Source organism: Schistocerca nitens, chromosome 2 (assembly GCF_023898315.1).
Source record: "Schistocerca nitens isolate TAMUIC-IGC-003100 chromosome 2, iqSchNite1.1, whole genome shotgun sequence".
In the NCBI taxonomy this organism is placed as follows: domain Eukaryota; kingdom Metazoa; phylum Arthropoda; class Insecta; order Orthoptera; family Acrididae; genus Schistocerca; species Schistocerca nitens.
In genome coordinates, this window is record NC_064615.1 from 324,122,590 (window position 1) to 324,136,842 (window position 14,253).

At 42.7% G+C, this 14,253-nt stretch overlaps 1 protein-coding gene across 2 annotated transcripts in view; it reads right to left on the bottom strand.

Annotated features, from left to right (window-relative positions):
- Positions 1-14,053, bottom strand: part of LOC126236117 (leucine-rich repeat-containing G-protein coupled receptor 5-like) — a 394,450-nt gene extending 380,397 nt beyond the window's left edge. The window contains exon 1 of one of the 2 annotated variants that reach the window (XM_049945188.1): positions 13,932-14,053. In XM_049945188.1, coding sequence (XP_049801145.1) covers positions 13,932-13,936 — 5 coding nt within the window. In that variant the 5' untranslated portion in view covers positions 13,937-14,053. The remainder of the gene's footprint in view (positions 1-13,931) is intronic. The other variant, XM_049945187.1, reaches the window with a different exon arrangement.
- Between the last annotated feature and the right edge of the window lie 200 nt (positions 14,054-14,253).

Here is a 14,253-nt window from a genome sequence, read left to right on the forward strand (position 1 = left end):
GCGGAGGTCACGGGCCGGCTGGTGAACCCAGTGCGCTGAACTTTGGTACGATGTCGGCGCTATTATTCAATCGCGGAGCACCCTAGAATGAATGACATGCCGGATCCACAGTGTTCTGAATCGTTCTTTGTCCTCTGTGCTCAAATATTTGGTTTCACCTGGACAGTGAAGCGGCAGTACGTTTATCTTCTAGTGTAAACAGACTATTCGAAGATCAGTTTTGTTCCCATCTGCTCTGCAAACGGAGAGCACATGCTGGACCGTAGTCTGTTTCACCGAAGTCTACTTACATTTTACACGGTTCACAATTATTACCAGAAAGCACTGAAACTCGAGCAAGTCATCCATTCTAGTCTGATACACACACACCAACACGCTTCATATTGTTGTATTGCCCTAGAAATAAATTATAAATTGCCGTAATCCCCCCAGGGATTTCGGGGTGTTTTCATTGCTTATATGCCTGACGTAGGACTTGGTAATTCCCTAGAATTCAATCCCAATTGAGAACACCTTTTTCCTTCTCGCAGTCCGCTGGGATTAGGCTGAAAATAATCGAGGTCTACAATGAACGGGATCTACGACAGCCCGTCCTACCTTATAAAGGACGCGAAATAAGAAAAACAATTTTTAGTACCGGAGGTGTGATGTGATAGGATCAGAAACTTCATCTACAGAGGCAACTTGTTATTGAAAAAAATAGATCGCGCTAAATGTCTGGCATAATAAGAATTACTTGCAGAAAGACTATTATGTTACTGCTTTAAGCATCTACATTCTTGATGGTAATGAGTGTGGAACAGTTTTCTACTCTCCTCATCAGGTAAAGAAATCAGTATAACAGCAATAATAATGTCAGCGCCGCGCGGTTTGAGGCGCCATGTCACGGATTGCGCGGCACCTCCCGCCGGAGGTTCGAGTCTTCCATCGGGCATGGATGTGTGTGTGTGTGTGTTGTTCTTAGCATAAGTTAGTTTAGGTTAGTTTAAGTAGTGTGTAAGTCTAGGGACTTATGACCTCATCAGTTTGGTCCCTTAGGAATTCACACACACTTGACCATTTTAAATGTTATCATTCAATATGGGCTGTGCAAACAGCATCCGGTCGCATTTGCATTTATGAATCTATCTGCAAAAGTTTATACCCTATTGTGTTTAGTATCCCTTACTCAGGAATATTAGTATTGAAATCTACGATACATACAGACAGGTAAATTTCATTTACGTGGAGGATTATAATTATGAGGTATGTACGAGAGAGAGTCGTAAAATAGAAAAATTAACTTGTCTGCACTTCAACTAAGCCATCGTCACGTATATTTGTTACTGTACAGTAGAAACTACATAGCTGGCTAGATATGAGACGTGCTCTATAGCTTATAAGTAAAAGCGTAAATTTGAATTTGTGATTGCCAGGAGTACGTATTTCGTATACATGTATTATACATCACTTAATATAAAAGTGTAGACCGTTGACGCACTAGGTTTTTTTACTGCAGGCATTAATTTAAACCTACTGATTAAATTGAAGATCGGTACAATTACTAATAGTGGGAAGTACAACGCCAAAAGAGCAATCTGAAGCTTTAATTTCACTGACAGCGTAGATCCCAGAGACATTTAACCACTAAAGAAAATATTATCTTTCACTCTGTCTTACAGTATTACGTTTAGCCAAACGCGCCCTTTTCAATCGTTCACAAACGTTTTAGGCCACAGATTTCTTCCTGATGTCTTGCGGAAACCAAACAAACTCCACAAATGGTTATGTATCGGCCAAGTGTTTGTTAATTTTATTGTAATGTTGTTACAAACGCAAATAAAGAGTTTTTCACAGTCAGAGATACACCGATTAATGTAAGTTTTTCGCATCGAAGTCATTTTTGAACGTTTTGTATGACATTTTTTTAAAAATTCTGCTGAACTTCAACAGTGCTTTTGTGAGACCGTACGTTTCGAGAATTACTCGCCCTCTTGCGATCAAACTGTGTAGCCATATCAACATTTCTTGCTGCTGGTGTCTCAGCAGCTTATACGGTATTTACGTAACAAGAACTTACTTGATCTGCAAGTTTACTGCGACAGCATCTCAGTAAGCAGTTTTCCTTTGGGTGCTAAGAAATAGCTAATCGTGTAACGATTAACCGTATAAATATTAAAGCTATCTTAGGCTACTTTTCAACATAATTTCCTTCGCCGCAAAAAAAGATCTTAACCATGGTTTGGCTTTGACTGCATCTTGAAGCGTTTAAAGAACGCTGGGATTATAGCTATTTTTCGTGTAGGGGATAACATGGTAATCACTGGAAGCATAATCTGAGCGGAATGGAGGACGGCCAAGCCACTCCCATTTGAAGTTTGCCAAAAACTCTCGTCAGTGGTGCAGGCGAGCATTCGCAGAACGACGAAACCGCGCCAGAGCACAAAGTACTGCATAACTTGGTCTGAACGGCTCATCATAATTTTTAAAGTTTCGTTCTATACTGTTGAACTGACCTATGCGCCTTGTTGTATAAATTAAGCTAACAATATGTTTCGCCCATCCCCAAAGACAGAGACTATAACTGATTCACTGAGGACTATCGCCCTTTAGTTCCTCATTTCAATCGTCGCACGAACGTCAAAAGGACATAAAAATAAGTAGCTATGGGTTAGAGAAGCATCTGAAATCGCTCAACAGCGGAAAGAGCGCTGGCCCATACAAGGATACCAGTATGATTCCACATAGGATATGCGAAAAAAATTTCTCCTATTCCATCAGAAGTGTACCGTAAGTCGCTAAAGGAGCGAACAGTTGCTAGTGATTGGTGAAAAGCTCAGATCATTCCCGTTTTCAAGAAGGGTCTCGAAGAGACACACAAACTATAGGCCTATGTGCCTGACGTCGGGCTGTTGTAGAATTTTGGAACATGTTTTATGCTCGGGTATTACGACATTTATGGAGAGCGAAAATCTCCTCTACAGGAATCAACACCCGCTCGGAAAACAACGATCGTCTGGAATTTAGCGTCCCGGCGGAGGTTCGAGTCCTCCCTCGGGCATGGGTGTGTGTGTTTGTCCTTAGGATAATTTAGGTTGGGTAGTGTGTAAGCTTAGGGACTGATGACCTTAGCAGTTAAGTCTCATAAGATTTCACACACATTTGAACATTTTTTTGGAATTTAGTTGCCTCCTTTCGTCCAAGAGACCCAGAACGCAGTAGATGCCGAGCGCCCAGACCGATGCCGTGTTGCTTGACTTCCGCAAGGCGTTCTGTACAGTCCCGCATACCTCCTAATGAATTAAACATGAGCGTGAAGAATATCAGACCAGCTGTGTGACAGAAACAGAATACAGCATGTCGTTCTCCATGGAGAGAAATCCTCAGACTTAAATTAGCTTTGAGGGTACCCTAAGGGGCTGCTAAAGAACCACTATTTTTCACAACATGTATAAATGGACTGGTAGATTACGTCGGAAGTTCCGTGAGGCTTTTCGCGGATGAAGCTGTCTTATAGAGAGAGGTCGCAATGCTAGAAAATTGCAGCGAAATGCAGGAAGACCTGCAAAGGATCAAAGCTTGCTTCAGTGATTGGGAATCGGTCCTCAGCATAAACAAATGTAACGTATTTCGTATAAATAGGCAGAAAGACACATTACTGTACGATTACTCGATTGAAAATGGTTCAAATAGCTCTGAGCACTACGGCACTCAAGATCTGAGGTCATCAGTCCCCTAGAACTTGTTGTTGTTGTGGTCTTCAGTCCTGACACTGGTTTGATGCAGCTCTCCATGCTACTCTATCCTGTGCAAGCTTCTTCCTCTCCTAGTACCTACTGCAGCCTACATCCTTCTGAATCTGCTTAGTGTATTCATCTCTTGGTCTCTCTCTACGATTTTAGCCTCCACGCTGCCCTCCAATACTAAATTGGTGATACTTCCACAATCATCGGTTATTTTGCTCCCCAAATTGCAAAACTCCTTTACTACTTTAAGTGTCTCATTTCCTAATCTAATTCCCTCGGCATCATCCGACTTAATTCGACTACATTCCATTATCCTCGTTTTGCTTTTGTTGATCATCTTATATCCTCCTTTCAAGAAACTGTCCACTCCGTTCAACTGCTCTTCCAAGTCCTTTGCTGTCTCTGACAGAATTACAATGTCATTGGCGAACCTCAAAGTTTTTATTTCTTCTCCATGGATTTTAATACCTACTCTGAATTTTTCTTTTGTTTCCTTTGTTTGCTTGCTCAATATACAGATTGAATAACATCGGGGAGAGGCTACGACCCTGTCTCACTCTCTTCCCAAACACTGCTTCTCTTTCATGTCCCTCGACTCTTATAATTGCCATCTGGTTTCTGTACAAATTGTAAATAGCCTTTCGCTCCCTGTATTTTACCCCTGCCACCTTCAGAATTTGAAAGAGAGTATTACAGTCAGCATTGTCAAAAGCTTTCTCTAAGTCTACAAATGCTAGAAACGTAGGTTTGCCTTTCCTTGATCTACTTTCTGATATAAGTCGTAGGGTCAGTATTGCCTCACGTGTTTCAACATTTCTATGGAATCCAAACTGATCTTCACCGAGGTCGGCTTCTACCAGTTTTAATATTCGTCTGTAAAGAATACGCGTTAGTATTTTGCAGCCGTGACTTATTAAACTGATAGTTCGGTAATTTTCACATCTGTCAACACCTGCTTTGTTTGGAATTGGAATTATTATATTCTTCTTGAAGTCTGAAGGTATTTCGCCTGTCTCATACATTTTGCTCACCAGATGTTAGAACTACTTAAACCAAACTAACCTAAGCACATCACAAACATCCATGCCCGAAGCAGGATTCGAACCTGCGACCGTAGCAGTCGCACGGTTCCGGACTGAAGCGCCTACAACCGCTCGGCCACACCGGCCGGCTTACTCGATAGAACATTCATTGGAAGCAGTTATTTCCATACAACATCTAGGAGTATGCGAACGGAGTGATGTGAAGTGAAGCGACCACATAAAACTAATCGTGGGTAAGACAGAAGCCCGACTGAGATTCATTGGAAGGAGATTTAGCCCACCAACAAAGGAAGTAGCTTACTAAACACTAGTTAGACCAGTATTTGAATATTGATCGTCAGTCTGGGATCAGTACCAGAAAAGACTGACACAGGTAACAGAAAAAAATCCAAAGAAGAGCACCTCATTTCCTTACAGGTTCATGTGGTAAGCACGAGAACGTCACGGAGATGCGCAGCCAGCTGCAGTGGCTGACGCTGCAAGACAGGCGCTCTGCATCACGGTATGGTCCACTGTTAAAATTCTGAGAATGCACATTCTTAGAAGAGTAAAAAAGAGGAAAAAAAAATACTGCTTCCTCCTGCGTATATGTCTCATGTCTCATCGCCAGTAACTAATGATGTACAAAATTATCTCGTTTATTTTTTATACTTTTTTACGACACAATCACATAAGCATTTCACAATGTCGTAACCAGTTGCGACTAGCGTGTGACTCTTCAGATTAAACACACATTCAGCAAGCGGTTTCTGATGTTTCCTCAATGTTACAAGTTATCCTGAAGAATGACCACTGTTTATCAAAACTGTTTACGGCATTGTGAAATACTGACGTGAATGTGTCGTAAAAATATATATAGATAAAATAGAGGAAAATAAGTCAATCTCCAAGACAGTTTGATAGCGTTTGATTGCGTACTGTAGCAGAACCTGAGAGCCGAACCTAATTGATAGGTCTTATGATCGTCATAATTCACGATTCCTGCGGCCCCTAATATCTCAGTTACTGCGTCGTACAAAACTGCAATGAAACATAAGAAAAAAGTCATATTATTTGAACCATCAACCGTACAGTTTCTGTAAATGTTTCGCCCAACCTACGCAGAAGGGCATCGGTTCTATTCCGAAGTTGAAGCACTATCCATTTATGTATTTATATACCTCTCAGGTGTTATAACTTCGACCTTGTGAACCAAAGCTTACTGGCCATGGAATGACTAGTACATAGTTTACGGAACGTAAATTAGAAAATTTATAAACAAAAGCATTAAAGGTCTAATAAAACACGAAGAAACGTGATGGAGTATACGAAGGAACAAACATGAAATGTATTCGGAGTTTTGAATACGGACAAACATCACCTGTATAATGGAATGACGACGATGAAAATTTGTGCCGGACTGGGACTCGAACGTGGATTTTCCGCTTATCTGGAGCGGTCGCCTTACCATTTGGCTACCCGAGCATAACTCTCGGCCACTCCCAAACTTCCATACGTCGTCAGCCATCTGCCTACAAGCTGTGCTCATACATCCATTATGTATATTCCCGCACAGGAGAGACATTTTACTTTCACGTCGCTTGCCCGGTGTCAGCGAATAAATACAATATTGTAGTGCCTGTATTATTCCGAATTACCATGCAGTGCTCCTTGAGACATGCACGGAAACCCATGCATGTCCGAAGGAACAGGCACTGCGGCGACTATAGGCGTTACGAAATACATTAAATGTTTTCTCACTTACGAACAGCGAATATAGACAACCACCAGGTGCACAAGGAACAGGGATGGCAGTGTTATAACTTCGAGTCTACTTTTATAGCGACCAGTTTGTGACCTGACACTGCAGCTTTGTCTGACTACCATTTTCCCAGTAAGGTATATTTTTGGTCGGTGCACAGAGTTGCCCCAAAATATAGCACCGTACAAGAAAATATAGCGAAAGTAACCTAACTAAAGAAGCCTCCGCGTTTCATTGTCAGAGAGAGCGAAGATTAATTTTATAGTGAAGATAGTATCATTCAGTTTCTCCGCAAGCTATGGAACGTGGTACTTCCAAAAAACCCACTGACTGACCACGTTGGAACAATAAAAATTCACTTTTAGAAAAGTTCCATATTAAAAACTGTAAGCATTGCGTTTGGTTACATTCAAGTGTTAATCTTTTCTTTGAAAGCCAAGCGCGGATGTTACTAACTACGCTATTAGTAATTAGTAAGAGAAAGTTTTTCTTCCATCTGTCATGTTTTGTGGATAATCAGTGATACATATCAAGAATAACAATGAACCCAGAACAGTCTCCTGTGACATCATTTCAGGCTCAAACTTCTTCCCTGTATTTGAAACTGGAGAACAACGTTCTGCTTCCTACTATTTTCATTGTCTCGCAATTCATCCAGTAAAAGTGCTCCATCTGTAAACTGCACACATTTCACATTGAAAGGCTGTGTTGTTTTCTCACGGAAAACGAATCATTTCGCACAACACAAAGCCCGAAAATTTTGCGATTGTACGAGTGCGTGGTGAAAAATAATGGCTTCGAATTTTTTTATGTGCAAACTCTTAAAGATTTTTAGATAAAATAGATGTTATTAACATTCTACATCTTTATTCTTAAAATCTTCATATTTATTTCTCAACGTCACTCTGCCGACGAACCCATTTCTCCCAAAGAGAGACCAGTTTGTTGTTCCCGTCACTGTGGAATGTTTGACTTTGTTGCTGGAACTAAAAATCCTGCTTGCACCCCTTTATCACTAATTAACTGGAGTCCTCGAAGGTGTTCTTTGAAGTATGAATACAGTTGAAAATCAGATGGTGCCAAGCTGGGACTGGATGGAGGGTGATCGATGACAGTGGACTCTAGGCGTCGGATTGTTGCAGATGTCACAACACTCGTGTGTGGTCTGGCATTGCCGTGCTGAAGGAAAGGGTGCTCCGTGTGTGGACGAGCTCTTCGAATTCGATACTCGATTCAACATGCTGTTTCTCACGCATCGATATTGTTACGTTACATGTCGCTATGTTACACGCTACAGTTCGGAGCCGTCTAGCGGAAGAGGGCTGCAAATATCTAGATATGAATAGTAAAGATGTAGAATGTTAATTACGTTTGATTTATTTACATAACTTTAAGAGTTTTAATATAAAAAATTAGGATGTATTATTTTTCAGCATGCCCACGTAACATTCGACACCGTTGTCACACTCGACACAACGTTGCAGCAAGTTTCTCTCTCTGGCTTCTGATCGAAGCTACGTACTGGCAAGCAGCAGACGTCACTGCGCATCCTTTTGCCCGTGCAGTTTACAAGCAGAAATATTATTCCGAATTTTTCAAGTATTATCTCATTATTGATTAGAAACATCGATGGAACGATATATTCTAGAGACAATATCCTCAAATATTTTGCAAATTTGCGGCATAGTTTCGAACACGACAATCCTGTTTATTGTTTGTCAAAGAATACACCTGTTTTCATTTACGAGGGTATCGTCCAAACGAAATGTAAGTTTCTGTCTAAGCAACAAAACTATTATTAAGTTATCGAAACAAAAGATTGGTAATATCGCTTTAAGATCTCCGTTTTTTCCTAGCTGTCTCAGATGGCGCGGAAGTTTACGAGTAACATTAGTCGAGACTCAGCAGAAATACTTTTAGCTCTGAAGTTCAAGAAATTACTATTCATTGAACCGCAGCATTTGGACATCCCTGTATGACACCACTACACGAAACAGTTTTATGGAAAACTATCTGACGTCTGATTCTGTTACCATTTTAAAATGTTTAGTAGCAACTGCCAAAGGATGCTGCTTCTTGGAAATCATCGTCTATTTTTTATACGTATCAGAGCTTGTTTGGTATAACAATCTTTAGTACACAATAAGCCACATTAAAAAAAAATAGCCGTCGAAATTGGCACTCTACTCAGAGATACGACTTAAAAGAACACTAGGGGTCCTGTATTTATTTCGAAACAGCTTTGATGGATACCCCTGACTAACGGACTATCGTGTACACGATTTATGCGATGTTTAGTAGTGCAGTAAACAACTAAAAATGAGAATATTTATCGTGTATATGACCAGCATTACAGTCACAAAAGTTTAAAATGACAGTTGCCAATAGCGACACTAGAGCTACAATTGTTACGGATGACTGCTATCAGCAGCAACATAAGTTAGAAATGAGACGCAGCTGGGATGTCCGCGGAAGCAGAGTCACGAGCAGTCACAACCAGGCCTTTCATAGAATTCCAGTGCTGATGGCACTTTTGCATGGTCACCCGAACGAACTATTACGGGACGTCGCCTTCTTCCCGTGACTTAATGTGGTTGTGGCCTACGACACCATACCTCTGCAAATAGAACGAGTCGCAAAACTGACTTTTTTGCGTAAGTTTGGTGACAGACTAAACTGTAGCGTAGCCCAGAGTGTAGGTTAGGTTCAAGAATGACAAACTGACTGCAAGTTGCCGAAGCCAACGAATATGAATACGAAATCTTAGTTTGGGCAACATATCTGCATCTACATCTGCATCACTACTCTGTAATTCATAGTTAAGTGCCTGTCAGAGGGTTCATCAAACCACCTTCAAGCTATTTTTCTACCGATCCACTCTCGAACAAGACGCAAGACAAACCAACACTTAAAAATGCGGTGGGAGAAAGTTGACGACTGAAATTTCGTGAAAAGATCCTGCAACGAAAAACGCCTTTAACACTTGCACCCCAACTCGCTTATCATATCCGCAACACTCTCTCCCATGTTTCGCAATAATGCAAAAAGAGTTACCCTTTTTTGAGCATTTCGATGCCCTCCGTCAATTGTATCTGATGCGGATCCCATGCCACGCAGCAAGAGGACGGACAAACGTAGTGTAGGCAGTCTTTTCAATAGACCTGTAGCATTTCCTAAGTGTTCTGTCAATAAAACACATTCTTTAGTTCGCTTTCCCCCACAACATTAGTTATGCAATCGTTACACTTTAAGTTATGCGGAACTGTAATCCCTAAACCTTCAGGCTTATGTGACTTGTCGTTTAAGCGAAAGTTAACGCATTCCTTTTAGTACTCATGTGGATTACTCCACACTTTTCATTATTTAGAATCAATTGCCATCTTTTGCGCCAGTCGGATATTTTGTCTGTATCATTTTTCTGCTGGTTTTGAGCTTCTGATGACTTTACGAGACGGTAAATGACAGAATCATCTGCAAACAGTTTAACAAGACTGCGCGGATTGTCCCCTAAATCAGTTATACAGAATAGGAATGGCAGAGGGCCTACAACACTTCCTTAGGGAATCCCACACATCACTTCCGTTTTACTCGATGACTTTCCGTCAGTTACAACGAACTGTAAGCTTTCTGACAGGAAACGACGAATCTAGCAGCACAACTGAGACGATATCCATAGGCACGCAATTTGATTAGCTGCCGCTTATTAGGAACGGAGTCAAACGCCTTATGGGAATCTAGAAACATGGTATCAATTTGAGGTCTCCTGTCGATAGCACTCACTATTTCCTAACAAGGGAACCTCCCCATCGCACCCCCCTCAGACTTAGTTATAAGTTGGCACAGTGGATAGGCCTTGAAAAACTGAACACACATCAATCGAGAAAACAGGAAGATGTTGTGTGGAACTATGAAGAAATAAGCAAAATGTACAAACAGAGTAGTCCATGTGTAACATATGCAACATCAAGAAGACCGTCAGTACAGCAGCGCCGTGGTCTCGTGGTTAGCGTGAGCAGCTGCGGAGCGAGGTGTCCTTGGTTCAAGTTTTCCCTGGAATGAAAAATTTTCTTTCTTTATTTTCGCAAAGTTATGATCTGTCCGTTCGTTCATTGACATCACTGTTCACTGTAATGAGTTTAGTGTCTGTGTTTTGCGACCGCACCGCAAAACCGTGCGATTAGTAGACGAAAGGACGTGCCTCTCCAATGGGAACCGAAAACATTTGATCGCAAGGTCATAGGTCAACCGATTACTCCACAGAAAAACACGTCTGATATATTCTATACGACACTGGTGACAGCATGTGTGTCACATGACAGGAATTTGTTGTCGACCCACCAAACTTCTACACTTGGCGAATGGGTAAAAAGATTCTTCCACCTTGCCCGATTTAGGTTTTCTTGTGGATGTGATAATCACTCCCAAAACACTGATGAAAACAGAATATTTTGTCACATAAACTGAAAATAAAAAATAAAATTTTTCATTCGAGGGAAGACTTGAACCATGGACCTTTCGTTCCACAGCTACTCACACTAACCACGGGACCACGATGTTCCTGTGTTTGCGTTATCCTTGATGTTGCTTATCCTCGACATGGACTACTCAGTTTATTTTTTCATAGTTCCACACAACTTCTTCCTGTTTTCTCGATTGATGTGTGTTCAGTTTTTCTTGGCCTATCCACTGTGCCAACTTATAACTAAATCTGAGGGGGGTGCGATGGGGAGGTTCCCTTGTAAGAATAATGAGCTAGTTGTGTACTGATCTTGCAGCGTTACCCGCGGTCTGAGTTAGGTTGTAAGGTGACTGTGAGTTCGCAAAGTTGTATCGAAGGCTGCATTTAATCGCTTTCGTATAAATCCCGTCCTTCGGAGCGGCCCTCAGATAACGAAGTGTCTGTCTCAAGTCTACAGACGTGGATGGGAGTTATGTGATTTCTCCCGGTCTGCCAGGTAACTTGTCACCGAGCGGCACGCCCCTAAGCTAATGTGGCGAAGCAATTAGGCGCTATAAAAAGGAATTCTAATACTGAGCCGGAGCATGCAACGGAAACACGAGCCGTGCACTTCGTCTGAAGAAGAACGGCGCCTTTGCCACGCATATCGCGCCGCTCTGATAACACTGCAAGATTAACTGACAGCTGTAACACAATAGAACAGGAGAAGAACTACCACACTCGTGTAAGCTACATATAATGTGAAGACAACAACACAGTATAGGATTTAACTCAAAGTCTTAATCGGTTCGAGATGTACCCGCATTCGTCCGGTACCAGATTTAGGTTTTTCGTAGCCTCCCCGAATTGCTTAAAGCTGACTCTGGGACGGATTCTCTGAAAAGACCAGGGCCCCTTCACTCCCTATTATTCTCCAATACGACTTTGCGCTCTGTGCCTAATCATCCCCTCATCCAGTGGAAGTTAAAACCTAATCTTCTTTCTTCAATCAGGCATATGAGAGTGAAGTTCATGCATGCAATCGCACCGTAATTGCTTAAGATCCGATCTATCGACTTTCCTACAAGCACCTCTACTTCAACTGTTACAGTTCTCATCAGTAGCGAGAAGTATGTCATATTTGCTGTGATAACTGTGAGTCCGAGACCGAAAATTAAAGTTAAATGTATTTTTCAAAATACAGTTTCCAATTGCTCTTTGCTCACCTTGCGGCAAGTAGTTAGATAATAAACAAAATCAGAAGTGTAAGTGATTTCGAAGGCCTCGTATTTGCAAAGATTAAACCTCTTATTCCCGTGCAGCTATCTTCACTTAGGTTTTCCATCGTTTCTTTGTATCATTTGGACGCGAAGCCTCCAAATAAGTCAGGAAAAATTTCCTTCCCGTGTTTGGGTACCTCGGCTACAGTTTCGTCACTAATAACAGAGATGGAACTTCATTTGCACTGTATGCAGAACCGCTGTAGTAAGCTGCGTTCATAAAGGATAAATTTCGATATTAGTGGCAATACTTTACGCAACTGGAACAGTACTGCAGAAATGCTGAATAGGTCACTTAGTAAAACGTCAACAACTGGCGAATGACTGAATGATTTTAGTATTACCTGTTTCGGAATAACCCATCATCAGATATCATATCGAGTTGTACAAATAAACTGAAGTAATATGTGCATGCATAACAAACTAGTCTGCCCCTGACATAACATATAACTTCAGTCCATTTATACAAATGGCTCTGAGCACTATGGGACTTAACATCTGAGGTCATCAGTCCCCTAGAACTTAGAACTACTTAAACCTAACTAACCTAAGGACATCACACCCATCCATGCCCGAGGCAGGATTCGAACCTGCGACCTTAGCGGTCGCGCGGTTCCAGACTGAAGCGCCTAGAACCGCTCGGCCATACAGGCCGGCTAGTCCCATTTGTACAGCTCGATTTATCTCATATTTGATGATGGTTTGTACGAAAACGCGTAATATTAGTGATTCATTCACCAGCTGATGAAGTTTCATTAACTGATGTATTGAGCATTTGTGTAGTACTGTTCCCAGTATATAATATGGCCGCGTGCTTTCTGCACGATTTGTTGAAGCACCTCAGATGAATACTTTACGCGGCCCAGAATTTTGTTTACACTCACGTGCAAAAAAATGGCTCTGAACACTATGGGACGTAACAGCTATGGTTATCAGTCCCCTAGAACTTAGAACTACTTAAACCTAACTAACCTAAGGATATCACACAACACCCAGTCATCACGAGGCAGAGAAAATCCCTGACCCCGCCGGGAATCGAACCCGGGAACCCGGGCGTGGGACGCGAGAACGCTACCGCACGACCACGAGCTGCGCACACTCATGTGCACCTTCATGCTCTGATTGTGTTCCTGCAGACTGGAAAAAGGAGGGAATCAGTAGCTGAATGGATAAGCTGCACTCAGTCCACAGTCCATTGTTTGAGTCCCCAGTCGCACGATTTTTTCTGCCACGTACCACTTCATTTACTTCTCACAATAACTAGTGTAGGCGAAAAGTGCCGAGCTACGCCCTCCTTTTGAATGCTCGCTCCATTGTAGGCCTCCCTACAATTGGTTGGTTAAGACAGTTCGGAGGGCGGAGGAACGCAAGTGCACATCAGCTGCTGCAGGATCGTGCGTAATAAAGCAGTGCGATGTTGAAACCAATCTTCAGGTTGAGGAGCGTACTGTTCTGGTGGTTACAGACATCCACACAAACGAAAGTTCAAGTTTCTGGCAGCTTGAAAGTAACTAGAATGTTAATGCAACATCGACGGTTCCAGAAATGGTGAGCTGTCTTTATGTTTTCAACACGACACTGGGAGGACTAGGGAGGTGACTGTTGGAGCGAATAAGCACTGCGTGCGGGCTGCGGGATAAAACACTCTGGACGATGGAACCAGACAAAGCGGATCAGCTGAGGAGGCGCGGCCAGCGTACGCACCTCATGGTTGCAGCCGCAGTCAGTCTCACGCACTCGACGCGATGCGAAGCCAGGTACGCAGGCAGGCAGAGAGGCGCGAGCTGGCGGTTCTATTCCTGGACGCAGCCGCGGGCGAACTGGCCATGTTGTCACCGCCGCCGCCGCCCTCCCTCCCCCCCTCTTCCCCCACCACCGGCGCCACCACTGCAGCCGCGTGCGTCTGCAGCGACCGCTGCCGCTTCTGGAAGGCGACCTTGCCGCACGCGCAGCGGCCTGCAGCGTCTGTTAAAGGGCCACGCGCTTTGTTTTGGTGCGGGCTGCACCCACCGGTGCGTCATCGGAG